At 49.9% G+C, this 27292-nt stretch overlaps 1 protein-coding gene across 3 annotated transcripts in view; it reads right to left on the bottom strand.

Moving 5' to 3' along the window:
• Window positions 1-27292, bottom strand: part of BOC (BOC cell adhesion associated, oncogene regulated) — a 44219-nt gene that overhangs the window by 7797 nt on the left and 9130 nt on the right. Inside the window, exons 2-9 of one of the 3 annotated variants that reach the window (XM_042809450.1) lie at window positions 11605-11778; window positions 10910-11188; window positions 5672-5818; window positions 4976-5119; window positions 4338-4631; window positions 3261-3533; window positions 2459-2757; window positions 330-498 (exon numbers count right to left, since the gene is read on the bottom strand). In XM_042809450.1, the coding sequence (XP_042665384.1) occupies window positions 330-498; window positions 2459-2757; window positions 3261-3533; window positions 4338-4631; window positions 4976-5119; window positions 5672-5818; window positions 10910-11188; window positions 11605-11689 (1690 nt within the window). In that variant the 5' untranslated portion in view covers window positions 11690-11778. Of the gene's footprint in view, window positions 1-329; window positions 499-2458; window positions 2758-3260; window positions 3534-4337; window positions 4632-4975; window positions 5120-5671; window positions 5819-10909; window positions 11189-11604; window positions 11779-27292 lie in introns of those variants that run through there. The other 2 variants (XM_042809449.1, XM_042809448.1) reach the window with 2 other exon arrangements.

Below are 27292 nucleotides of genomic sequence, written 5' to 3' on the forward strand. Positions count from 1 at the left end.
TTTCTGGGGACAGGAAAAGCAGCACAGGGACACAGGAAGACTGAGCTGAGACTTTTGGAGCATCCTTTTAGCGGTACAGACAGCTTGGCACTAAGCAGACTGCCGGCAAGGAAGACTTGGATTTCTCTTAAAAACAGCTCAGAGAAACACCTGTCTGGAATAAATCCCAAAAGCAGATCCTTCCTTCAGGCAGTGGAAGGATTAAGCGACCTCCTGACATCTCTCTCAGGCCTATTCTCTGTGGTTCTGCAGGTGTCCAACTGAGACACCGAGAGAGGAATGAGGGCACCCCACTGCCTCAGAGCAAAATACCCCAAGACCATTTTGACCTTTACCAGTCCGGAAGGTCACCATGGCCGTCTGTCCCTCGCCGGCGCAGTTGTGAGCAGCCATCTCCACCTCGTAGAGGCTTCCAGGATCCAGCCTGGTGAGTGTCAGGCGGTGCTGTGAGGCTGGCACATCTCTCACTGCCCAGCTGTCTGAGGCGTTGGCCACCTGCTGGGAGAATAATGCAGGCAATGGACAGAATTAAGGCTATGCAGCCTCAGCTTGAGTAATTCTTGGCTGAACTATAATGCCCCCTGCAGGGAATGGATGCTGTATGGCTGTGCCCTAAGAAAGACGTGGAAACATATTTTGTTTTTCAGTGATGTCCCACCACCCCATACAGAGCAGGAGGGAAGGTGGGATTCTCTGCCTTCTCCACAGCTGCAAGGATAATATTATTGCAGGCAAACACACAGGATGCTGAGGTGACGCGGTGCCGAAAGCAGCATTAGCAATGCAGGCAACGCGACAGAACGGAAATGCCAGGATTCAGCCGTATCATTCATCTTCTCCAGGCGTTTGACACTGACTGATTAATGCCTGCCTCATTTTATTTTTATTCCTGAGCCCACAGAGCTCTGAGGCCAGGGAGGGGAGTCCTGAAGACTGCTAAGCATCCAGGAAAGAAAAAGTGAAATTCTTAAGAAACAAAGATAATAACTACACAGCATCTGACTGCTTGCGGGCTGCTGACATTTTAGGGTCAGTGTAGGAGCAGGGAGAAGAGACATCCGTATATGTTTTGGAGAGGAAAAACAGACCCTTGCCCAGACAGTTTTAAGCCTCCTGTCAGAAGGTTTTACTTTCCTCGGCCATTTCTCACACAAAGAGCCTTTTCTTTTGTTGCTGAATTGATTCCTTCCCTCTCCACACACATGCTTTTCCAGTCAGAGATGTTTAAACCAGATCATTATATAACTTGATCCTACAGATCTCTTATAGAAAGAGACTCTCTAAACAAGTTTGAGGGTTATTGGGACTAATTCCTTTCCACACAATCCTTCAGCATCTCAAGAAAGAGTCTCCAGCTGAGAATTTGGACTACACTGAAAACATATTACTGCAAACTGCAGTGACCCACGATGACCTCCATTGCCCTACAGCCCCTTCCAGGTGAAGCACTGAAAAACAAGTAAAATATGGACAAACTCCAGCCTGCAAGCCAATATTGCATACAGAATTGCTTGTTACATGATACACCACTGGGGAACGAATCTCTTCTTGGCAGACTGCTAGACCCTATGCAGTCTGGTGAGGCTTTTGGCATCTTTTGTTTTTGAAACTTGCCCCATTGTGTTCTTGTGTTGGCACCTTCTGCCTTTGCTTTAAAGAGTTATTTAAAGCAATGGCTAGCTGAAACCCTCAGCCTTAGTTTTGTTTAGAAAGAAATCAGCAATGTGGGGGTGTTACCACAGCCTCCTGTTATACCAGTCAAAAAATTCTGGGAAAAGAGATACATACATTCACATATAATCAAAAATGGTGGCTTGCAATGGCTGGGAATCCCAAACATACCAGAACTGAAATGTATTCAAAGCCCATTGCAAAACCAATCTCTCTACTGCAACCATCTGTGTACCCAAAGGAAATACAGGCTTTTTCTCCCATGCTCCCAGTAAAATGACAAGAAGTACTCTTCACCTCATTAGCAGAATTTTTACTTCAATGGTGCTTTGCTTTGCTACTTAGAAAATCTGCTGGGTAACGGCTCTGCTCGCACCCTGCCTGCTGGGCTGAGAAGCACTGCAGAAGGCAGGAGCCTTCAGGCTCAATGGGGCTCAGCACTGCTCCATGCACCACGGCGTGTCACCAACAAGTGCATATCAGTGCACTGCTTTTCAGCCTCCAGAATAAAACAATCAGGAAGTGGTAGTTTAGAAGCTTCCCAAAGGAGTTAGCACGCCTATGAGAGCCAGAAAGGCACAGGTGTGTACACACGCACTCTCTTCATTTCAAGGCTGACACACACACCCCTACCATCTTTCCTCGTATTTGTCCCACTGACTCGCACTGCCAGTGAGCAGTGTGTGCCCATGTCCCCAGTGCACTGTCCGCAGGGCATGCGACAAGGCCACCAGCCACACCAGAGAACAGCATGGAAGAAAGATGGAGCAGGGCAAAACAGCAATACCTTGCGATGCTTCACCACGTAGTAGAGGATCGGGGCCCTGCTGTCGGGTCGGGGTCTCCACACTAGGTCGTAGCTGTCTGTTTTGGATGTCCGGGGAGAACTGAGGATGATGGGGGCCTCGGCTGGAGACACCAGCTCCTTGCTGGCTGAGCACTGCGGAGACGCTGCCAGTGGAGTGGTCACAGGCTTTGGTGGACTACCTTTATCCAAAGGCAGCTTTAAGGCACTGTCCCTGGAAGACGGTGTTGGAGGCTGAGCTGAACCCAGCTGGGTATCTTGCCCAGGGTTGAGGGTAGCTCCTGAAAGACGAGATGCTGGGAGTAAGTGAGTGGTGCAGGCAGAGTAAATGTGTGATCCAGGCTGCAATGAAGACAGAGCTAAGAGAAGCCCCCTGAATCCTCTTATAAATCTGGAGCTATTCACCTACTGCATCACCAATAACTAAGAGGTATCAGGTCCCAGGTGGTGCTGCCTACTGGGCCTCTCCAAAAAGTGTCAGAAACAAACTTTCCTTCTCCTGGTACAAACATGACATGACTCACCGGAGCCTCTCCCAGGACAGCTCTGTGCCACAGGGGGCTTCCTCTGAGAGCCCCCCTGACCCTAGGTAAGTTCAGCATCGTCCAAGGGAGGAGATAGCATCTCCAAAACCATTCACAGTGCAGGATGAAACAGAAGGAAGAACGCAGCAGCCCAAACCCAAGCAGGAAGGTTACACACCAATCTTCTCCTCCTCTCTGCTCGTTTGCTGTTCATTGGCCTCTAGCACTGAATGACCACAAGCTTCAATGAAGGGACTCACCTGGCTGGGCCGTCCTCAGCTGCACCATGGCTTGCGCACTTCCAACCTCATTCTCTGCCATGCACTGGTAAATGCCATCATCTTCGGGCCCCACACTGACCACCCGCAGCGCCCGGCGGGACAGCCGGAGCCGGTGGCTGGCAGACAGGGGCACAGCGTTGCGCAGCCACATGACTGAAGGCTGGGGGTTCCCTCGCACCTCACAGGTGAACTTGGCACTCTGGCCCCAGGGTATGATCTGCTGGGACAGCTCCATCGTGACCTCTGGGGGCTCTGAGAGGGGAAAGGCACAATAATGATGACCACTTGGCAGGGAGCATGGCACAGTCCTGGCTTTGCACTCTCCTTTCTGGCAGGGAAGAGAGCGAAGGGATGGATGCTCGACCCTTCCTGCCAGCCCTGCTACCTTTATGGGGTCCCACATGGATCTGGTTTGTTACAGCAGCACCCACATGAACCAAAAGGAGAGATGGCCTAAGGCCAGCTTCCCCTCTCAGTCACATAGTGACAGCAGGGACCTATGAGTCCCTTTTTTCTTAGCTGAAACAGTACTCTGCAAAGGTTGCACTTGTGCCAACAACACTCTGACACTTGGATGACATGCAGTCCAACAAAACATGGGCTTACCTTCCCTGAAGTTTGTAAGAAGGGGATAGATATGTGGTAGAAATACCTAAGGTGTGGTGTTCTTTCTATTTCTCACCCCACAAACAGCTTCCCTACCAAACAAAGTGAAAAGCAAAACTCTCTTATGCCTTCCCTATACTAATCTCAAATATGTCTGAGAAAGAGCCAGTCCTCCACCAAAAAGTGTTGGAGCAAACCCAGTGACACAAGGGACAAGAGATGAGCTTCCCCATGGGAGGGGGAAGCTTATGCTGGCAACCTGGAAGGAAGAACCTTTTGCCTTCAAGATAGAATTTATCCCATCTCCTAGAAACTGGAACCACAGGCATGGTGTGACTTACACTGTGGTTTATCCAGAGAGAGGAAAAGTACAGCAGCATTAGTACTTTTCCCTGAAAACAGATGAGAAAGTCCCACCCCTCCGGAAACAAGAGCTACAGCTGCACTCACCAAACACCTGCACATTGTAGAAGATGAACGCTGCTCCAGCCTCACCAACCCCATTGTCAGCTGTGCAGCTGTAGGTGCCTGAGTCCTCCTCGCTAGTGGGGTCAATCAGAAGGTTGCTGAGCAGGAACCGTGTCTTATTGTACGCTGAGACACTGGAGCCATCTTTGGCCCAGGTGACACGGGGCGGGGGGATCCCACTGGCCACACACTCCAGGATGAGGCTTTGGCCTTTGGTGACGATGATGGTCTGAGCTTCAGGCGGGTAGATTATCCGAGCGGCCTCCGCTGTGGAGCCTGGGAGTAGAGGAGCAAGGAGGTAATAGGAAGGAAGGTGGCAAAGCAGGACAAGAAGGCTGTTCTTTAAAAGATCTGTGCATGCAACAAGTGCTTTTGCTGACAGACTAAGGGCCTTTACTCATGCATCACCAAGAGTAAGTCCTGAAGAGGTATGGCAATCCCAAGGCTGCACACGCAAACCCTGGGAGCAGACCCAGGGCAACTCTCCTGCAAGAAATGGGTTTTCTCAGCAGCTGCTAATGTCAGTTCACACCAAGACCCAGCTAGAATAGCACTTTATATATGCTCCCTGGACTGAAATTGGTAAGAAGGTGACATGCAATGAAAGGAGAGCAACGTACGTCTCACGCGGAGCCTCTCACTGGAGACCGAGGTTTTCACCTCCTGTGTTACAGGGTTGTAGGCAGCACATTTATAAGTCCCCTCATCCTCTTGGCTAGCATTGACAATCTGAAGGTTCCCGGATGGCATGATAAGGTAATTGTCTGTAGGGAGAGAAGAGGAGATGGCTCATGGCTCAAGATGTGGCACCTGGATGAAACAGTGCCCTAAGAGAAAAGGTGGACAAGTGAGAAGGAAAAAAAAACAATGGGATAACACAAACAGCACTGAAATAAGCCCTTTTTGTTCACGCATCAGGAGGAGATATGATGCAGTTGTGGGAGAAAAAGTGCTGCAGGTGAAGCTAGCTTGTAACAAGTATGTACGGTAGATGAGAGTGAAGCTGCAGAATTTAGATCCAAATTTTAAGAATTCCCCCAGGTTCAGAATCATCTTTATCCAGGGACTGGGCTGGAAGAATACTTCATGGACATATGGAGACGCTCAATGAAGAGTAATGTGGTTCATCACCTAATTCTACTTCCTTTCCCCAAGCTTCCTTCTGCATGCTGGTGTTACACCTGATCCTCAGTCCCAGGCAGTGGGAACACAAGGAGCCTTGTCAGAAACCCTCCAAGAACCCGCGCTCAGATCAGCCAAAAAGAGTACAGCTGAAGCCATGGGGATGCAGTGGCATAGAGCTCTGTGGTGCTCACCTCGGGAGGCCTCCAGCCACTCATGCTTCACGCTGTAGCGGACCTGGGCCTTGGGATGGCTTTCGGGCAGGTCACAGGCGATGACAGCCGTATTGCCTTCATCCACCTCAATCACGTGAGGGCCATCAAACTTGAAATCCTTGAGATCTGCAAAGGGAACAAACAGGACATCTCAGCTGGCACAGCACCCAGTTCATCCTTTCCCCACAGACGCGGGGCTGCTTCGCCACTGTGCCAGCAGAGGACCGCTCCATCCATGGCAGCAAGGGAAACTGGCCCCATACCAGAGCTATATTTTTCTTCTCCTTCCTACAAAGCATGTAAATTAAAACACAGCTTCAAGAGAAGCTGCCTGTTCCATGGCTGAAGAACTGGGTGTGAAAAATCCTGGCCTCAAAGTAAAAACGGAGCCAACTTACTGTAGCACTGAGGGCAGCCAAAAGCAGTCCTTCTACACCTCCTAGTTCCAGCACAGCTGCTGTTCCACTACTGAACAGTCAATGCTTTAATCACCACTTTGGGATGCCTCAGGGGCGTGCAGACACTGGGTGGCAAGAGGCAAAAAGGTGGGATACCTGGGTGATCATGAGGAAGGGAACCTTTTACACGCTCCTCAAAGGCATCACCCCCAGCTCTGCGCATCACCACGACCTCTTCCACCACCTGAAGAGGAGGGCACTCATTCTCAAACCCTGTGCTATGGAACATGAAGCCCTGCACTGTCAACAGCTCAGCCATCCCTTCCGATGGTATCCAGGTGCATGGTGCCAGTGCCCATGGGCAGTTTGAGGAGCTGGGGAGCAGAAGGGCTTGTGGAAAGCAGACTCGGTGCAGTCTGCCCTTGGCAGCCAAGCCAGCAAAAAATGTGTTTTTGTTCTCTGCGAAAGAGAGCAGCGCTCCAAGAGAAAGAGACAACGCTGGCTCCGAGCTTCTCCCACCCACAGTCACAGAAAAGTGACATGAAATTTCTCAAGCAGACTTTCTGATTAAAGCAAGATCCTTTATGGGGTTTAAATAAAAACCAGCCCTCTTGGCAGGGTGGCGAGAAAGCCTCCCCGAAGGTGGCGCGGAGGGGCTGTCGGGCGGCTGCTTGGGGAGCGAGTGTTCCCGTGCCCGGATTCGAGGGGAGGGGAGTGGGCCGAGCAGGGGAGGGGAGGTTTTGCAATGTCATAAAAATGATTTGCAGCGAACATGCTTCATACTTTTGGAATTTCTTGGCATCGTTCAATTAAAAAAAAAATACTAAAAAGAAGGAATAAGGGTGAACTTCAGAAATGCCATTAATCCTTTAAGACAAGCCGAGGAGGGGAGCCATGTTTCCACTGGGTATTAAAGCCAGATGAAGATTAACTCTTAACTTGTGAAGAGCTGGCGGCAACCCGCTCTCTTCCAGCAAGGAAAGTTGCTGCCGGGGAGGGGAAGGGTGCCGGGTAGTTTCTCTTCTTCGCTTTCCTACCCGATCAAGGAATAAAATAGCAGGAGCCACAGAAATGGAAAGATGTGGAGAAGAGCTTGCACACATCACACATACTTCTCTGATCAACAAAATATAAACGAGCATCAGGAAAATTAATGTGCGCCTTGGTGGTCTGGATTCATCACAGCCAAATTAAGATTCTGGAGCCAAGGCATAGGCTCCAGCAACTCTGGCAGGGATCTGCACATGCACACACATATGCACACACACCAACCCCAGAAAGCAGCCCCACAGCCACGCCAAGAGCTCTATACCCATGTGGGGACCCTTGGGGTGGCCTCACGGAGGATGGCTGCAGGGGGGTCCTTCACACGCAACCCCCCAGCAGCTTACACAGCTGCAGATGCCCCTCAGAGGGGAGCAGGGCCTGTGGCTCTCCCTGCTTCCCTTGGGCCACTTGCAGAGAGGATGAAGAAATGGGGCCACAGGGCCCAACAGACATGGAGGGAGAATAAGGCAAAAGGATGAGAGATTTTCCAATACGCAGGCATAAAAGATTCCTGCCGGACTATTGCCCTGAATTCTTGCTCCCTCACAGGGAATGAGCCAAGCTACTTGCCAGTGAGTTTTGCCTGCAGGTGGTCACAGCTCCCAGCTAGTTCCCCCTCTGCCACATGCATTGTAACAGAGCTACCTAATCAGACAGCTGCTTTACCCCGAGGGCTTCATGCAAGCAGGAAAAACTGCTTATCCTTTCCACGGCTGCAAATCCCGGCTGTGCTAGGATAACAGGATTTATTATTATTGTTATTTTGTTCTTGCATGTGGCAGGGAGTGCAAGCAAAGGCCACTCCTTGTGTCCATCCGCAGCCTGTGAGGAGGCACGAGGAGGGTCAACCCCACAGCTGCCCAGCCGCTGTCATCAAGAGTGAAATCAGCTGAATCCTGAGATGGGGGGCAAAGCAGCAGGATGGGTGAGACGGATCGGATTAAATGAATGGGAGGTCATAAATAACTCTGAGAAGGAGCAGCAGTAAATAGAAAGCAGGCCCTCAAGGTGAAAGTTCTCTCACTGCCCCCAGGGCACACCCATGCTGCCTCCAGCCTCTGGCATCCTGAAACCTTGTTCTCCCTCAGCTTCTCATCACCCCCAGACATCTCACAGCGCTTGTGCCAGCCCTACAGAGGCTCACGGAGCCCCACCTGTGTTTTCCTTCTCTCACCTCCTCACACCCCTCCTGCCCCCAGGGCTGGACCCCCTAAGCCGACTCAGCAAATGCTTTTCCAACCTGCAAGAGGCCTCCTCCCTACCAGCACCTCTGGGGAGCTGTCATCAGAGAGGCCAAGGCAAAGGAAAATGAATAGGGCCAGTTTCAGCAAGCAGCTGCAAACTCCTCAGGGACCCCCAGCCCGACCCCGTGCAGGGTCACTGCCCACGAGTGCTGCATCTTGGCTTTCCCCACGTGTGAGCCTCCCCATTGCATCCCCAGGGTGCACAAGCATTCCTCTCATCCCTGGCTGCTGGGTCATGCTTTGGGGATCCACTACAGCAGGTGCTTCCCTTTGCTTCACCCCAATTATTTTTTCGGTTTTAAATGTCATGGCTATCCATTGCAGGATAGCTCTTGAGCTGAATGCATGGATTTTTTCATGAATACTGTGAGTTGCTTGGCTTTTACTACCTCTGACTGCTCTGCCAGCCAAGCACTTCAGCATGCTTTTCCCTGTGAGTTACCACAGGATCCAAGGAGACCCTGCAGAACTGGGCATGAAGGGCCAGGGACATTCTAGGGTACTTCCTCCAAAGGAGGAGAAAAAGGAGTGCAAGCAGCCAAAAAGTTGGGCAGAAGATGTTACCTAAGTCCCTCAAAATCTAGCAGGACACTTTCTCCCGTGACTTCAGATCTGCTTCCAAAATAAACCTAAGCCATAATCTCAAAAATACATTCTTTCCCTCCTGCTTTCATATTCACATTCCAATTTCACTCTAGCATCTCTGAAAGTCATTTCTGGATGAGGCTGAGACTTTCTGAGGGTTTCTTTCAGTCCAGCAGGTGATCTGGAAGAAGCCCTAAGGACCAGTGGCAATGCCAACCTGCCAGGTCTTCCCTCTCCATGCAGACCTTGGCCTCCCCCAAACCAGCTCACAGCAAGGCCCTACAAGTGAGGTCTGGAGCAGGCTTGACAGCTTGTGGTGCATGCACTATCACAGCTATCCATCTCAGTCCCACCACAAATCAGTGTCCTCTCTTATTTTAAAACCACTGCAGAGCCACTGATGTGAGCAGTGTCCGTCTCATGGACATAAACCTGGTTGTCTGATCCCCCTCAGAAGGTTTCTCTCCTACACCTCCAGCCCCACGTCTTTCCTGGGTCTGTCTGCTCTCTCTTCACCCCTAGATTTCCAAGTTTTCCCCGTCCAAGTCTGCCATGGTGAATAGGACATGGCCCCTATTTCCCTAGGAGGACAGGGGATCCACAGTGCCTAGCAAAGAGCCCCTCTGGTGCTGTAGGACATATCTGCTATTCACCAGCGATGCCAGACCCAAGGAGGCGTATCAAACAGACATGCTTTGCTGTAGAGCTGGTGGTGGTGGGCTGGAGTGAAGAGAAAAAGAGAAAAGAAGAGCAGCCTAAGAATGAAAAGATCAGGCTGAAGAGCTGTGCACACCCCGCTCTCCTAAATGCAAACCATGCCCTAGGTAATCCCATCCACCTCTCCCTTCTCTCCTTCCCTCTATCAGGCCACCAGTGCACACAACGCCCTTTCTGCTCTGGAATGTGTTCTCCGAAACTTAATCTCGGTGCAGAGCTCAGGCCAAATCCCTTAACATATTCAGCCCCGTGACAATCCCCTCCCACCCCACTTTGGAGCGCAGCAACTCTCCTTCACCTCCTCCTCCCACTCAGCCTGGCCTAAACATTTCACTTCTGATTAATGTATCAGTGACAAGCCAATAGCTCTTGGCTTTAAAGCCAAACCAGCCCCTACTTTGCACAAACATCTTCACTTCTGCACTTTCTTATGGCTTAGCCCCAAGCTCCCCTTGTGCCAGGAAGATGAAGCAGTGCTGTCACTGCTAAAGGATGGAGGTCTCTGTAGCACAGACCTGCTCCACCAGACATTGCACAGGACTCAGAGAGGATCAGACTCTCAGGTGCCCAAACTAGGGTGGTCCACATGGAGCCTCCCCAGGGAGCAGTGGTGAGGATCACGTCAGAAATCCTGAAGCTCAGAAAGGAGGTGGCTCACAGTGGCCAGGCCACAGTGACCTTGCAGGGAGAGAAAAAAGCCCGAGGAAGGAGGAGCCGGCAGAAGTTAAGTGACGACCAGCAACAGGTACTTTCTGGAAACCTCAAGAAGTCAGCAACCAGAAGGGGCAGCATGGCAGTAAGGGAACCAACCACATGTCAGTTAGGAACTTCCAGCTCTTTATGATCATGTAAAAACTGTTGCTGTGGGACAGGTGGGCCAATGAACTGCTTTGAAATGAGCTGTTTTGGAAAAACACTGAATACATGTGTTAGAATATAAAATCCTTGCTTGGGAAAATAAAGGGAGTCTTTTGCACAAGAATTTCACACGAGAATTCTGTGTTGTGTTGCTAGCATGCGACAGTAGCCCACTGTGCAGAAGGACTGCATAGGTTATGGCTGGGCCATGACACCACAGCCAGTCCATGGTCTAAAGTGCAAAGAAATGACCTGAAAAGTGAAAGGAGCCCTCCCTGCATGCCAGAGTGAACAACTGAAGTTAGATGAACCTCTCCAGATGGGCGAGTGGAGGCTTGAATAATGCACAGGATGGCAGCGTTACTCACTAGCCAAGGTGACTACTGCGGGGACACTGGCAATGACTCCTTCGGGCACACGAGCAATGCACTGGTATCGCCCCACGGTGTGGTTGTTGAGAGCTGTGATAATGAGTTTTCCTTGCTCGATGTGGATCCCCAGCACCTCATCTGATCCATCCAGCTCCTTTCCATTCAGTCTCCAGGTGAGGTTCACTCCTGGAGGGTCTACGACACACCCCAGGCTGACCGGGCCCCCAGGCTTCTGGACAGTGGAGGCAGGCTGCACAGTAACTTGCAGAGATTCACCTGCACAAAGAAAAAGAAAGGGAAAGGAGAAAGCCCCATGAATCTCAGCAAAAGAAAAGAAAGAGGAAAAAAACTGCAAAACTGCTGTACCCCATTGTTTCTATTTGTGCCTCATGCACTCCTTAGCACCACACACACACCCCCTACACTTTGGAAACATACATCAGCCCCATTTCTTCTTGGCAGCACCAAGCAGAGATGTCCAGCTCCACCTGTAACCTCTTCTTCTAATGAGTGTCATCCTGCCAGGGATGTTCACCCCCTTCAGAATGTAATTGGACATCGCAGCATCGTACATCCTGTACGCACATGGGAGAAGCCAAACCTCTTCAGAAACAAATGAGATCTTGGAAGCTCGGTTTGCCTCAAGACAAAGCATAAACAAAATGGAACAAATAGATAAAACAGAAACTCACTCAGTTTGGCAAAGCAGCTCGTGGCTGCGAGGAGGAGGCAAAGGATGGCGGACATGGGTCTCTTCTTTCCATGTGTCATTGCCATCCCATGCAGTGTCTCCTGGGGCAGAGGCGCCCAGAGAAGGGTCCCATAAGCTGCCTCAGGGGATGCGGTAGAGGTGTGGTAGCGGCTTCCTGCAAATGACAAGAGAGACAGTGGCATGAAACTCAGATTTCCCTCTGTTTTCCAGTCCTGACTGGCTTCTATCTCAGTACTCCTAAGATTCCAGGCATTCACCAAGCCCATGGCCTGAGCAGGCTGCAGACACTGATGCAAGGTGGCCCACACTAACTTAGAATCACACAGAGGGTGGTGTCACACTGGAACAAGTTGCCCAAGGAGGCTGTGGATGCCCCATTTCTGGAGGCACTCAAGGCCAGGCTGGATGTGGCTCTGGGCAACCTGGTCTGGTGGTTGGTGATCCTGAACATAGCAGGAGGGTTGAAACCAGATGGTCATTGTGGTCCTTTTCAACCGAGGCTATTTTATGATTCTATGATCACACACTTTTATTCTAAACTAAGAAATCCAATATATAGAAATATTTCATATTAACTAGTTAGCCTAAAACACACAGCCTATTTTGAGTTTAACAACCCAGTTTGGAACAAGCACTAGGTTCGCATCTGAATGCAACAACAATCTTCAAAAAGTGAAGCTCAAAGCCACCTATCACAGCTCAGATTGCTGAGAGGAGTTGCACATTGCAGGAGCTGTTAAGGAGAGAGTGCCATGAATGAATGCCAAAGCAGACTAGGAGGATTAAGAACCTAAGTGGCGCACCCACATACACCTCAGATGTCATACTGAAGTCATTTTCAATTGAAGGCTAAAGGCTAAAGTTGAGGAGAGATTTGCCCCTAGGGACACTGTAAAATGGCAACAGGATTTTGAGCACTCTCCAGCCGTAGCACCAACAAGATGTCCTGCGTGTCCTGAAGGAGTTACAGAATTGTTTCTGTAGCGTGTCTACATTGGCAGAGGAGATGAGAGACCAGATTGATTACAGCAGCCAGCCCAAACAGCAACTGTGATATTGCCTGCTCCCCCTGCAGACACCAAGCCCTTTACCTGCAGTTACCATCTTCAAGAGCACCTGCAGAGCAGCGTTTCCTATTTCCACCATGGTCAGTGTTTGAGCCACGAGCAATGCATCCTTTTATACACATCTCAGTCAAAAAGAAGGGTGAAATCCTTTCAAGTATAACCTCCAGAGCCGGAACTCCTGAAGCGCAGACTCCCACAAACTCCTGGTGAGATGCTCAGGGAGTCATTCAAGGTAAGCTCCATTTGCTGGCACACAGTTTCTGCAATCAGGGAGCTCTCACCAAGCCACTTTGCTGGTGGTTCCTAAAGGAAGCAAAGCCAAGCAAACTGGCCTGCAGCTGAAGCTTTGGGATCAGCTGAAGTCATACTGCAGCTACTGTAGCCCACAGCTCAGTTACATGTGGAAATCCACTGTGGGTAACCACCACCACCAAAGCGATAACACAATTTCCTTCCCATGTGCCTCAGCCTTCCCAGCATCACTCTCCTTCCCCACGGAGGGAAGAAAGCCTTAACAATTTGTCTTTGAGGAGTTTCCCCCACTAACCAGCACACGATGTGGTATGAGATCCTTTAGTCGTCATCTTGGAGAGCATGAGTCACTCAAGTTAAGCTCTCCACCTAACATAGCCACCAAAGAACCCTTAGTTACACCACAGCTGTCTCAGACAAGCTACCACTGACCAGACCTGATGTGAACACGCACTGGTGTGCCACCTTAGCCTAGAAAAGGCTTAAAAACTGGGTTTCTACTTCACTCCACAAGGTATTGTGGGGATTGATAGTCTTCCACCAAACCAGAAGAATCATTCTGAGGTAGACCTTAAGCCTTGCTCCTCAGCACTGGAAGCCTACAATGCGAAGCTGACTCACTTGCCGTATCTGGACGAGCTTGGCAGCAGGATGGAAAAATGTTGGACAGGAAAGAGTTGCTCCTTGGAGTCCATGCTGAGGGTGGGGGAAGGTAAAGAGGTTTCCAACCAGACCTCCCAGCAGCAATGCACTGCTCAGAGCCTCTGGCCAGATAGAGAAAGCGTAATGGACCCTTCACGAGCAAGGACCACCCATGCACATGGACGCCATGTCCGAACTGGCTGTCCCCAGTCTGTAGAAAGAAGAAGGGCAATAGGTGGGGAGAAAAAAAAAGGGGAGATCACAAAATTTGGCCAAAGAGCCAGGCAGATTAAACAGTATTCAGTGGAGGCCGAGGAGAGAAGGTGTGTTGCGACAAGTGTACGGTACCTCCCCAAACCTCCAGGCAGAACATGAGCTCTAAATAGGGACATGTGGCCATTTCTTTCACAGCTGAGTGAAGTACAAAAAGTAAATGGCCGGCATAAAAATAATGAGGAAAATGAATGAAAACATCAATTCCAAAAGGACTATTAGGATCCGGGGCCAGATTTCGAAATTCTCAGCTTCCACAATTGAAGCCAGATTTTCAAAAGCATTCAGTTCTTGACATGCTGAGCTCTCCTGAATAGGCGACCAACTTATTTCGACGCCTAAATGGGAGCTGACCTCTTTTGAAAGCGCTGCCCTTAAGCAGCCTGCAGTAGTGCAGAGCAAGGCACTTTATTAACCGGGCAGCTTGCGAGCTGCCGGCTGCCCTGCGCACGCCGGGAGCGGTGCGGAGCTGAGGTGGCCCCCGTCTGCTGGCACTTCAGTGGTCACCCCCACTTCCCACCTCTGCTTAACGGCTGCTTGGGAAAAGAAAGGGTTAAAGGCAATGGAAGGGCTTCACTGGGGAGGGGGGAATTATTTACTTATTTATTTTTAATTCTTTCCTGTCAGGTTAAAATAACAATTTCCTGTCAGGGGAGTGAAGGCTCTAAGTCTCTTTCAGACAGCCCCGTAAATCAAAGGAGGGGCCATTAGGAGAGCAAAATTAACGAGAGCTTTGTCAGATTGGGGGGTGTAAAATCTGTCGGCTTCGCTTCCCGCCCCGTGCGGAAGGCCCCAAAGGAGGGAAGGGAAAGGCAGAGGTGAGGCCATGAGAGGGGAGAAAAGCACACGGGGGGGAGTAGAAGGGGGGGAAGGCTGGAGTGGAAAAGGGACCTGAATTAGACACGGGCAGCGAGAGAGGTGTCTGCTGATTAGAAACTGAAGGTTTTACTGAGGAAATGCTGCCCACAGCCCCGAGCCCCCTCCTGCTTAACAAGGGCCGGGCCGGCAGCCCTCGTTACAGCCACACCACCCGTGATTTACAAGGCCCCAAATGGAAACCAGGCCCAGCCCGCTGCCCAGCTCCATGAGGCAGGCAGCGAGGACCGAGGGAACGCAGGCGGGGAGAGCGCCGACTCTGCAGGGCCGGGGGAGGGCTGCAGGGCTGAGGCCAGATGAGGACGTGCGGGTGACACTGGGGGATCGCCGCAGCTGCTCCCAGCAGCGGGTCAGGCCGGGACAGCAGAGCTCCCAGCTCACTGCTAGGGCTTTGGGACCGGAGCTCTTCAGAAGAGGTGCCTTCCACAACAAAGCAAACTAACATCGCTTGTGATCGGTAGGTTTTAATACAGGACAGGATTTTTTAAGTTGTTCCGTGGAGCTTAAAGCACTGAAAAGGAAGACAGAAGAGGAAGGAGAACCGCTGTGCCCATTTGCTTCAGAAAAGACAAGAGGGAGCAGAGGAAGCCCACCTAGCGCAAGGGCACGCAGTGAAACAGGGCTGGGACCCCCACACACTGACCGCATCACCTCACGCCACTGTGCTGCACTGTTCCTGTGTGAGGGCATCTGGGAAAGGAGAGATGTGTGGCAGGAGATGCATTAACTGCTGTGAGGATCCCCTCAGCTATCCCCGCACTGGGGCCCCTCATGCAGGCCAGCCTCGCTGCTCCTCGTGCCCTGAAAACGGTTCTGGTTTTGAGACGGCCAAACGCCCAGAGAGCAGCCGAGGCCTTACTTCGCCATCACGCTCCCCCTATGCCCCGACACTTAATTTCCCTCCTCTCCCCCCGGCCCCCCCCTCTATTCTGAGTAAATTCAATTTGACAACCCTGCTAATTGGATAAACGCTGCTCCCCGCGCTCCTTTAAGGCAGCCCGCTTTTCTCTGCTCGTTTTCCGAGGGCGATTGTGGCTGTTCTTTAACACGAATTCCATCTGCTTTATTTCTCCTCTACCCATTCACGGCCCCTCCTGCATATGTATGAGGGGCTGCCCCCCCTCAGCTCCCTCCCCCGGCCCCCCCATCCCTCTCCCTGCCCTCTCCCATTGCCCGGGACAATAACCCCCCAAATGCCCCCTTCTCCCACCCCGGCCCCTTTTTTCGCTTTAGATAAACACAGGCAGTGTCAAGTGTGAGGAGTGGGGGGGGGAATGGGGTTCAACTGCCAGTCAAGCCCCGGGCCCTCAATGAAGCCCAGAGGCCCATCCTAATCTGCTGCATGCTTGCCATATGGGAGCTGTGTTGCCCTGGGAAACACTAACAGGCAGAACGGAGCTTAATAGAGTCCATATTCATTGTAATGCAGTGAAATGGCTCGAGGGACTATTGCCCCTTGGGTCTGTTTTCATTCTTCTGCTCCCCCTCTTTCTTCTCTCCCCCTCTCCCTTTTCCTCCCCTCCCCACCCCACACCCCTTTCCCTTTCTTCCTTTCAAAAAGCCCCTTCCCTGGAGAGCTCTAATCTGGAGAGGCTGGGGGCTCCCGGAGGGACGGCCCGGCCAGGGGGAAGGGGCTGGGGGAACGGCGCAGGCAAAGCAGCTGGCAGGACGCTGCGCTCCCACTCGGGGGGCAGGCGGTGGGCAGCCGGCCCTGCTGGCACGGGCTGCGGGCCCCGGTGCCTCTGGCCTGGCTGGCAAAACGCGGCACCAGCAACACAACCCTGGGCGCAGATGGAGCGTGCTGCGCAGCCTCTTCAGAGACAAAGTGCGCCCAGCAAACAGATGTTGTTGCTGCAACATGCTGGCTGTTGTGCCGGGGAAGGCTGCCCTGCAGCAGTGACGGGGCCTCATGGGGTGCCCTGCTGAAACCCACAGCCGAGGTACCTTTGTGGTGGGGAACACCATAGAGGAAGCAGGCAGGGGTAACCCCTGGGCACAGGTGTGATTTGCCAAACCTCGGAAACTGGAATTTATGGCATCACACCACTCACCTGTCAGCCCTAGCGCCCTATCCACGACAACAATACCCACTTCAGCACTTCACCACTGCAGCCAGAGACCACTGTCAGGGCAGGCACAGCTGTGGATAGATGCTCCACAAAACAGAGCAAAACTCATTCCATGCTCTAGGTACTTCAAGCAACAGGCCAGGATCTCTTCTTTATTTGGGATGTTTGACGCAATGGATACCAAAATACATGCATCTACACTTCCTCCTTCTCCTGTTTGGAGAGGCTGGGTAGCATATTTGCCTGCCCATAGCCCTCCGCTCAGGCATCCCCTACATGCTCCTGGCTGCACCTCTAAACAGATGGCGTTATACCGAGTGGCTGACACAGATTGCAAGGCTGCAAGAACAACCCTTAGCAAGACACTGGGCTCCAACCGTCCCCCTCCGCCACCAACCATGGAGAGTGGAGTGCTGCAAGGGACAGCAGCGCCCACCGGGAGCCGTCATCACGCCGCACAGATGTGCCTGTGGCTAGTTTACACTAGTCAGGGGGCTGCTTTTGTTTTCCCATTCTCATCCTTCCAAACAAAAAAAAAGAAAAAACAACAAAAACAAAAACAAAAAAGAAAAACCACCAGAACTAAGAGCCTGAGGTTGAGGCTCTAATTGTTGCTTGGGTTAGGGAGAGGTCAGCGAGGAGGCAGGCCCAGATGAAGCAGGGAAATAACCACGGGGAGAAGCCCTGAGAGACACCGAAGGGAAGTGTCGACAGAGGTGGCAGAAAGCACAGGGCAGGACAACTGAACAGAACTGAGCAAGTGAAGGGCAATCGCTTGGGGAGATCCAGGTAGGGAAACTACTTTGCTCAGATCACAGCCAGCTGCTTCTTTTTGTTCCTAAACATGAACTTCCTTCTCAACTCCAAATTTTTTAAAAAATTCTTTGTCTAGAAACAATAGAAAAATCTTCACCGTGTCAAATTAGGTACAATAATAGAGTGAAAAAACAAACAGAACCCCTAAACCAGAAAAGCCCACGGAAACTGCCAGTGACAAACTGTGAAGCACTCCTTGAGGCAAGTTACAATGGGAAGATCTCCTGATGGAGCAGAGAGAACCCTCAGTGGATTTCCTGGCTTTAGAGCCTGCGCCCAGGGCAGAGTGGGGAACAAGGGCACCTACAACAGCTGCAGTGTTAACAGCAAAAAACAGACTGAGCTTATGTGAAACACATGTCGGAACTACCTGCTAAAATACTGCATCCAGAAGGTCATAGCAGGGGATTTGATCTGGCCGCCTCCAAAACCAGTGTGATCTTTGCCATGACTTCAATGGGAGCAGGCCCAGAAATTGCATTAACAAGTGCAAGGCTCGTTTAACACAGTTGACATCAAAATCCAGAAGAGCATACAAAAGAGACAGGACAAAGTACTCGCCAGTACCGTCAATACAAAGTTTAATCCCCAGATGGCTGGCTTTAGAGGCATCCCCATCACCACCATAAAGAAAAACTGCCTTCTCGCTTGCACTCCTTTCAGCAGTGACTTGTTGCTGGGATGCAAAAGAGCACAAGCCCATTTTTCTCAGCCTTTGAAGATCGTATTTAAGAGGGTTGTTGTTTTTTTTCCCCTCCTTTTTTAAAGTTTGGGAATAAATGGGAGTTTTTACTCTCCATTGCTGTCACTTTAATACTTTTCACTACCAATAACCATGTTGATAACTGGAGCAGGTCAAAAGCCTCTAGGACCCTCTGCTGGGACACGTTTTCCCTGGAAGACATGTCACTACTCCAAAAAACACAAGAGGAAGCTCACAGCCAGAGAAACAAAAGGACAGAGATGACTGCCTGCAGAAAACACCCTGGCAGTACCAAGCACCTAGGTGGGGCACAGGACAGCCCCAGGCCTGCCATGACTCTCCTAAACCTTGCACAATGAGTGCCACCTGCAGCAGGGCAGCACTAAATGATGGACTGCCTTGTCCCAGAGAATGAAACTGCCTCGTAGCATTTTGTTATTATTATTTTTGTTGTTGTTGTTAATATCTACATGCCTTTTGCCCCATTTATCATCCTGGGAATAAACACACCTTTCTGAAAATGATGGCACACTTGAGGACAGTGACCCAAACACGGGCAGGACCAGCACACGGTTTCTCTATCTCCAAGACAGGATGCTCTACAACAGAAGGACAACAGCTGGGGCAGGGAGGCTCACCTGCTCAGCCACCAGCACGACGCAGGCTCACTGTCAGCTCCCCGTTCTGCATCCTTTTCCTTTCACACTTGCATTGAGAGGGCAGGCACGGCCTCCAAGCCACCTCCCCAGCCCCTTCACACAATGAGCACCAGCAGCAATTCCAGCTGCAAAGTTTGCTTTCCTTGACACACAGTTTACTTTCTCCATTCCCCCGCATCCCGCCCCTGCCACTTACCCCTCACTCCAAAAAGGCGCTCTCAAACAGGCTTAAGCTTTAAACAAATAAGGGTTTGGAAAGCAGCAGCCTGCTCCCGTTTCCCTCCCCACCGCCCCTGCTCTCCCCCCGCCTCCAGCTCGGAGCAAGGGTGCGAGCAGTGCTGGCAAGCGCCGTGCAGGCACAGAAAACAAACACGTGGAGCTGAGCCAGCTGTGAAGTTGGATTTGGCGCACGCTGTTTGCAAAAGAAATAAAAGCACATGGGAGAAGGGGGAAGAGGAGAAGGGGCAGAGCCGAGGGAGCTGGGGGTGCCCCGGCCCCAAGGGAAGAGCGTGAGTATCTTACAAAGGCCTGGCAAGCACATGGGTGGGTTTGGATGTAGGGACGCTCTGCTGCAACATGTGAAAAATAAACACGTTGTAACCTCCTGGTGCTTGCAGCCCTCCCCACTCGACCTGAGGCTTTCCTATTCCCCAGGGCTCACCCTGCCAGGGGGGCCAGCACAGGGATCACCAAAGCAACTTCCCCATAGCCTCAGCAGAGATTATGTGCGTGGAGGGCGTTGCATTCTCCCTAATCCTCATCATCAGCGTTTTTTGCTATCTCTTCTCCACTGTCCCTTTCTGAAAGTGCTGTAGACAAAATATTCCTCCTCTTACACCCCAGCTCCCTGGGGATGCCAGTGGGGGTATTATGCTGCTCTCAACGGTATGATCCAGCCGTGGGAACGGCACTCACTAGTGCTAGGAACAGAGTACCTACAGCCTTAGGGCAATGCCAGTCCCATGCCAGCTTTTCTCCAGCTCTCTCTTCATCAAGTGGAAACTAAACAGAAGCCCATACCCTGTGCCTGGTTTGGGGTAGAATCTAGCAATTTGATACGGTCTGCCTGTGGTTTCCAACAGAAGCCATAAGCCTTAGAGAGGCTTATGGCTCTCCAGGAGAGAGCCTGAACAGCCCTGGCTCTCAAAAGGTCCCCACATGCATTATAGACAGCCTACAGTGACCACTCAGCCCTCACAGGCAGGTTTCCACCAGCCTTGTCACCACCTCTGAAGTACAGCAGGGTCTTTTCCCTGTCCAGATCTGCCATGAACACTTGTCCTCCTGCATCGCTCCAATGTGACCCTAAGATACAATACTTTGTTATCATCCATCCTGCAAACCAGATTATTGACACCCACTCACAGACAAAGAATGTTAACTTACTTTGGAGAAATCTTATAATTGCTTTTTTGTTCTCAGATTGGAATTACTGAGATGCCAAAATAGCCGGGGAACACTGCAAATAAAACACTGTTTGAAACCACCCAACCCTTTCCTTCTGGGGACAAATTACATATAGCAAAGAGGGATAGAAACTCATAGTCTTGGAATTTCACTGCATTTCTGGAATCACTTCATCTTTTGGACGGAGAGTCCTTCTACCTTGTGGGCTGCAAAAACAAGAATAGCAAACCCCAGCTGGTGTGAGTGGTACCCAGATGAACAGTATGCACCAGACAGCTTTGGATTCTCAGGTGAGAGGTGCTAGGCAGGTATGCAGTCTTATGATTTATACTGCTTCCTGGCAGCCCCAGGACTTCTGGATTATTAAGATACAGATGTCAGCATCCTGGGGGTACAGCTTCAGCAAGTTAACCAAGCAGGGAGGGGCAGGCTGATTACAACAAGAGAAGAAAACACAAATTTGCACCACACACAAAATATTGTGGTTAAGGGAGACAACAAGCAAGATTATTGACAACAAGAGAATGGGATAACTCAGCAGAGTTTGTCAGACTAAACTTTCCGTAATCACAGACTTCAGGGAAATTTTTTGTCAAGCAAACATTCAAACATTCAGCTGCCAAGAACTAAGTAAACAGAGAAGGAGAAACAGCAGTCAATGTGCCACCATATGTAAATGCCCCATGACTGGGCACTGCAGCCCACCCAAGCCCATCAGCTGGCACTCATGAAGCCCAGGGCTGAGCTGAGGCAGGAAGACCTACCACCAGGTTACTGAACAAGAGGCAATTCACACCTTCCAAATATCCTCACAGAGCCTGGCAGGTGTGGGTACAGCAGTTCCTGTGGGTTAGTGGATGCTTTCCTGCAGTATGTGCATATATATGCAACCACCAGGATAAGTGAAATGGAGCCCAACTCCATACTGAAGGGCTCCAAGACACTGAGTGACACCCAACAACCACTGGTATCACACATCCATTTTCAGTCTCCGAAGCCTGTGGTGGTCGTTACCCTGCTTAAGAAGAGCCAGAGACCTATGCCAAATCCACACAGATCCCAGACCCGAGGCCAGAGGTGCTGGTGGCACCAGCAAGCTGAAGCAAGCTGTACCTGGGAACAGTGCTGCCACAGTGTCCCTGTGCTGCACTCTAACACACCTGCGATGCTCCCAGGCCTAAGCAGGCAAACCAATAGAGCACCAAGCCATGGAGATGGGCCAGCTGCAGGAAACACTGTGCTAGGTGCTGCAAGGCTGCACAAAGGCTACAGCCACTCTACGTGCTTTCTATTTACGTTGGCAAACACCAATGGGCGGGAGGAAAGCAAACCTTGAAGAGGCAAAGGAAATTTCTTTAAATCATGCAGAGAGTCAGCACAGTATAGCAAGAAAGGGAAACACTGGTCTTCTGCCTCCCACCCAAGAGCTTGCACCTCGGTCAGTGCTTCCCACCCATGGTTCAGGAGACCGCTGAAAGGGACATGTGGATGACTTCAGGGGTCCAGGAAAAGGGATGAAAACATGCAAGTCCAGATTAAGTGTGCAGTAAATTGTACATGTGCTTCAACTACCTCCATAGGAAAGTATTCAAGAACATACATATTAAAAAAAAAAAAAAAAAAAAAGCTGAAAACCAGCATGTGCAATCACACATGTGCTTCTTCTGTCTGCCTGCCTCTATTTTCTTCCATCATACTGTGACAGGTGAATCCAGGGTGGTTATATATTCATTTGCTTCAGATCAGACTTCTCTTGGTTGATAAGAAACGTGCAAGACACAGGGCATGTTTTCAAGGCCAGCACTGGCTGCATCGCTCTTCTGTTAGTCACTGGCACAGTGGTGTTGCTGTAGCCATCTTTTGGCACATCTGGGGCCAGCTGCACAAGGAAGAGACCAAAGATTTACACACTGCCACCAAAACTGCTGGGGAGAGGAAGCGTATGGTCTCCAGACCAAAGTTACTGACACCTTTGGAGCTTGAGTTTGTGGTTAAGTTCAGGAGGTTCAAAATGGGATTAGGAAAGCAGCTTTTCCCCTAGCCGGGAAAAAGAAGTTTTGAAAGACTGGAGGGCCAGGGAGTCTGCTGGTCTCCATCTTGCATGTTTGGTGGCTGGACAGTGACTCTGCCTGGGACTATATCGAGGATATTTACTTATTTTATGTATATAGCATTGGCGCTGGGCTCCAAACCAACAAACTGCCCAGCAGCATAGATCAACTGCTGCATGTATTTTCAACCACGAAAGCACCTTGAAGTAACAAGATCTCTCCGTTAACTTTCTCTTCTCTGTGCTCTCGCCCTCAACTTGCTACTGTAGAACAGCCTTGGGGTGATTAAATCAGCAGCCCACGCACTGTGCAATATTGGTGGCCCCAGGCAGTCACCAAACAGTAGAACATGCCTGAGTAGGCTCTCCATCTACCATGCCCTCCAGCAACACAACTTTGTTGCACATGAGGCTCCTTTGGATGGAGGCATCAAGGGACAAGGTGCTTCCCAAGCATCTTACACATTTCAAGGCTCCCTATGGGAACAACTGAAGCAGAGTTCAGCAGCATCCCATACCACACCAGGTGCTTCTGGCAGGACACAAAAACTGCACAGCAGTCCTGTCTCCCTGTAGGGAAAATGCTGATTTTGTTTTTCAAACAGCAACCATACTGGTTCTGGATCCTCGCTGATAAAAAACAGGCAGATTTCTCATCCACTCACTATAGCTTTCAGCAACTGGAACCTCAGGCTGCTGTTAGTATTCAGTCACAACAGTAGACTTTGTCTTGAGACTGTTCAGGTCACCTTGGCCACACAGCACAACACAGCCAGATTTTAGGACTATGACTTCGAAGCTTCCCTGCATGACGGAAGGGCTATGATAAAGGGTTAAAGCTAGTGTAACCTCAAAATCACTCTCTGCTTTCCAAAGCAAGAACATCTTTGGCAGGGTCCCCATCTGGGAAATGACATCCCTCACCCCCTCACTTCCCCTTCTTCTCCCCCTGAACTCAGAACAAAGCATTACACTGCCCAACATGTTCCTCAGCTGGTTTCATCTTGGTCCAAATGCTGCTTGTGTTTTAACTCTTGCCAAAAAGAAATGCCTTAAAAAATAATATTAAAAAAAAAAGCATGTGTGGGGCAGGGAGGGAGGAAGCAGAGACAGTAGAGGGAAGTCATTAAAATTGAATCTTGCTTAGCTACCAGCGAAGAAGAAAGGAAACAGTGGGGAGAGGAGATTTTTCTCTTGTGATATGTCACATCGTCTGGGAGCCAAAACCAACGGACCCACAGGAGACAAGATTTCTCTGCACAATCTTTCGCCTGGGCTCAAACCAACTTACTTTGCCTTTCCAGACTATTGCATGCCACCCCACTATTATCAGAAGAAGCATCTTCTTCCTCAAAATACATTTTTCACTGCTGTCAGCTGTAGCTTTCCTGCATGGCAAGAAAACAGCATCCAGGGCTGGTGGAGACCAAATGCTCTTCACTTCTGCTCATCCTGGGGGCCACACTTCAAGCTTTCTGTCCCAGCATGGTACCTCTTCTTGTTGCAAGGCCAAACCACCCCCTGAGCTGTCGTCGGCAGAGGGCTGTAAGACAGCCTGCAGCACAGCCAGTCTGCCCACGTTAGCCCTTCTGCCCTCTTACTAAACACGGAGGCTTGGCCACGGAAAAGCCATAGGGAATCCTAGAGCAAATACAGCCTACAGATGGCTTGTGCGTGCTCTGTGGATAAGCTGGATGGGCCAAACGAAGAGCCTCAGACAGACTTTGTCTCCCAAACAGACACCCTCCAGCCAAAAATAAAAAAATACTCTAAAAAAATCACATCAGTTAAAGAAGCATTTAAAAGCAAAAAAAACCAAAAACAAAAAACAAACAAACAAACAAACAAAAAACGAAACAAAAAACAGTCCAGTTTAGAGAGTCTGCAAACGCTGAACCCGGAGACATGCAGAGGATGTTTTTTGTTCCCTCACTACAAAAGCCCTCGGTTTCCCCTCCTCCTCATTCCCGCGTCTCCCCATCAGGGCTGTCAGAGACAGTTCAAGGCTACCCAGCAGCAGTAAGAAACCAGGCCTTGCTGCCCTGAGGGAGCAAGGGAGGGAGAGCTAGAGAGTCCCAGCAGCCTGAACTTGTTTCCCCTGGAGGGTGACTAAAGGGGAGCCTCTGTGGCATCCTATATCCCACTGCTTGCTTGGTGCTTCCCTCTGGGGTTTGGCTTTCTCCACTGTGACTCTGGCTAGCAAGGCTGCGATGCCCCAGGACTTGCTGACACTACAACTGGCAGCCCACAGCAGGTTGGAGAGGGAGAGAGATTAACTCCCTTTTTTTAAAGTATCTCATTACTGCTACATTTTTAAACACAGCTGATCCAAATTTTTTTTTTTCAGTGAAACCATAAATAAATAAATACTTGAAGGAAAATTGCTGTGATCTGAAAACTTCACCTACTGGTCTAGACTTTGTCAAACGGCATTCTCTCTCTGCTACATGTAAGCCTTACGTACTCCCTTTTTCTCTAAGGATGAAATCCATTGAACTGTGGAAGGAAGTTTGAGATTTCACTGCCTTCACTATTAGAGATTTTAACAACCAAGCACGCTCCTGGCCAGCATAGCAATCGTGTGCTTGTCCTTATCTCATCTGTCGAGCTTCCATTTTTCTTGTTAAAGTGGTACTTTCCCTTAAAACCCAAAGATCCATACACTGAAATCACTGAATCCAGACACATCCCACAGTCCCATTTGCAAAATACTTCTTTCCTTGCTCCTTGTGAGGGTACTACTTTGTGCCCTGGTCTGTCTGTCTTTTGCAGATCATCCTACCTGTCATCAGCTCTCACTCCTCCAACCTTCTGAACTCGTTTCAGAGAGTAATCTGTTTCTACAGCTGTGGAAAATATTCAAAACCATCACCTGTCATGACATCCTGCATAAAGCAGTAAGAACTACAACAATACCCACCTTCTCCTATTAGCAATCTGTTAAGGAAAGCAGACACCCACTTCTGAAAAAGACCGAGAGGGGAGCCAGTTTCTCTCCTCCAGCCCCCTGAGTACCAGATACATATAAAACCCATATAGCAGTGTGCAAGACTTCTCTGCTACGTAAATAGTAAATAATGTCGTGGAGCTATCTAAAAAAAAGAAAAAAAGCCTGCAGCCTGAGGCTTTGCACACAGAGCAATGGGAGATCTTGCCCCGAAAGGGCTGCCCTTCCATGGTATATCTCATCTGACCAGGCTGGAGCCCATTTAAACCTTGGGAAAGATGGCTTGCAGCTCAGGGCCTCTTCACCCAAATGCTAACCCACTTCGTGCAGCCCAAAAAAGGAAACAAATTCATGACCAAATTGCTTCCAATATTTTTTTTCCAAGCTATTGTTATGTGACTGCATTTGGAAGCAAGAGAGAAAAACAAATGCATGACTGTGGTCAGTGCCTGTTCTAGAATAGGGAAAAAACAAAACAAAACAAAACAAAAAAACCCCAACAAAATCCAATCCTTGTTTTATATGCTTAGTGACTTTTGGAGAAGATTGTACCTAATGAAGAGAGCAGGGAGAAGCAGTGACACACCATAGCCAGCCACTGGACCATGAGGGGTTGACCATGGGAGATGCAGAACAGATGGCAGCCTACCGTCCTCTTATGAAAGTATACAGTTCAACACAAGAAATTCTTAAAAGACAGCAAACCTGGTATGTGCTCAGTTCTTTACTGGGAAAACAAAACAGCAACAGAAAGACGACTTTTTGGGTTTTTCAAAGATCCTTACATTACCTGTCCAGTAAAGGAAAAACAAGGAATATTTGATTCTCTTATTTTACAGAGACTCTTTTAATATAACATTATTAGGTACTCTCCAAAACTACAATAAAAAGACATCCTCTGCCTCAAGGAATGTATCCCTAATTGCTTACAGAGACTGTCAACGCTTTCTTTGAGATGGGAAGTCTGCGACTGTCCCAGAGCACCAAATACCCCTAGAAAAAACTTTCACTGTTCAGTGCAACTATAGAGCAGCTCAATCAGTACCTACCCCAATACGATCCCTCCAAATTATGTTAAATACTGTCAGCTGGCTATGGACCACACAGACATTAGAAGTGGAAAGGAATAAGGACTTTGTCCCACCCTCTGAAGCAACTGGGAAAACTCACCTGCATGGAAGAAATCCAACCTCAGAAACATCAACATCGACCATTTATTAACTCGAGCATCTGCCATACTTTATCCTGGAATGGGTGAAGGAAAGTATTCTGGTATAGTCTCATCTCCAACATGCTTCAGGAGTTAGTCTCTCACGAAAGACATAAGCTATATAAGCACAAACTGTAACAATGGGCTAAAAAGCAGCTTCCAGAATTCCCTCTACAAGCCTAATAGGGAAACAATGACCATTTCCCTCTGTGCTTCTCAGCTTCTCACCAGCTGAAGCCTGTCTGTTTTCCAGCCCCCCTCGCTTTGCCGATAACAAACATCTGGTAGGAGCATCTTCCCTCATGTGAGAGGGAAACTGACCCATCGCAGCATCTGGAGCTCGGTACCTCAGAAAAGCCCTGGAGAGCCTCTGCTATAAAACCCACAGGGGAACCTCTGCCTGTTTTATCTATTGACTGCAGAAGTGCTACATGGAAAATAAGGCTTTTTTTTTTGCAGCCCCCAAGTAAGGGCCTCAGTAGTTAAGATGTTCATAAACAGCACACAAGGAGCCTGTGGTGGAGGCAGTCTCCCGAAGTCACTCTAGCTGTACCTTTCTAAGAATCTTTATTTTAGATTTCCCAGCCCTTCTCTACACCAGCTTTACTTGTCCATCAACTAAGTAGAAAGCCCTCGAAGCCCTGGGCTGCAGGCTCCCAGATGAGGCTGCTTTGCTGTAGCTCACTGACATCCCCTG

Source organism: Centrocercus urophasianus, unplaced genomic scaffold, assembly GCF_019232065.1.
Source record: "Centrocercus urophasianus isolate 14NV4802_14NV808 unplaced genomic scaffold, USGS_Curo_1.0 seq_12, whole genome shotgun sequence".
Classification (NCBI taxonomy): Eukaryota; Metazoa; Chordata; class Aves; order Galliformes; family Phasianidae; genus Centrocercus; species Centrocercus urophasianus.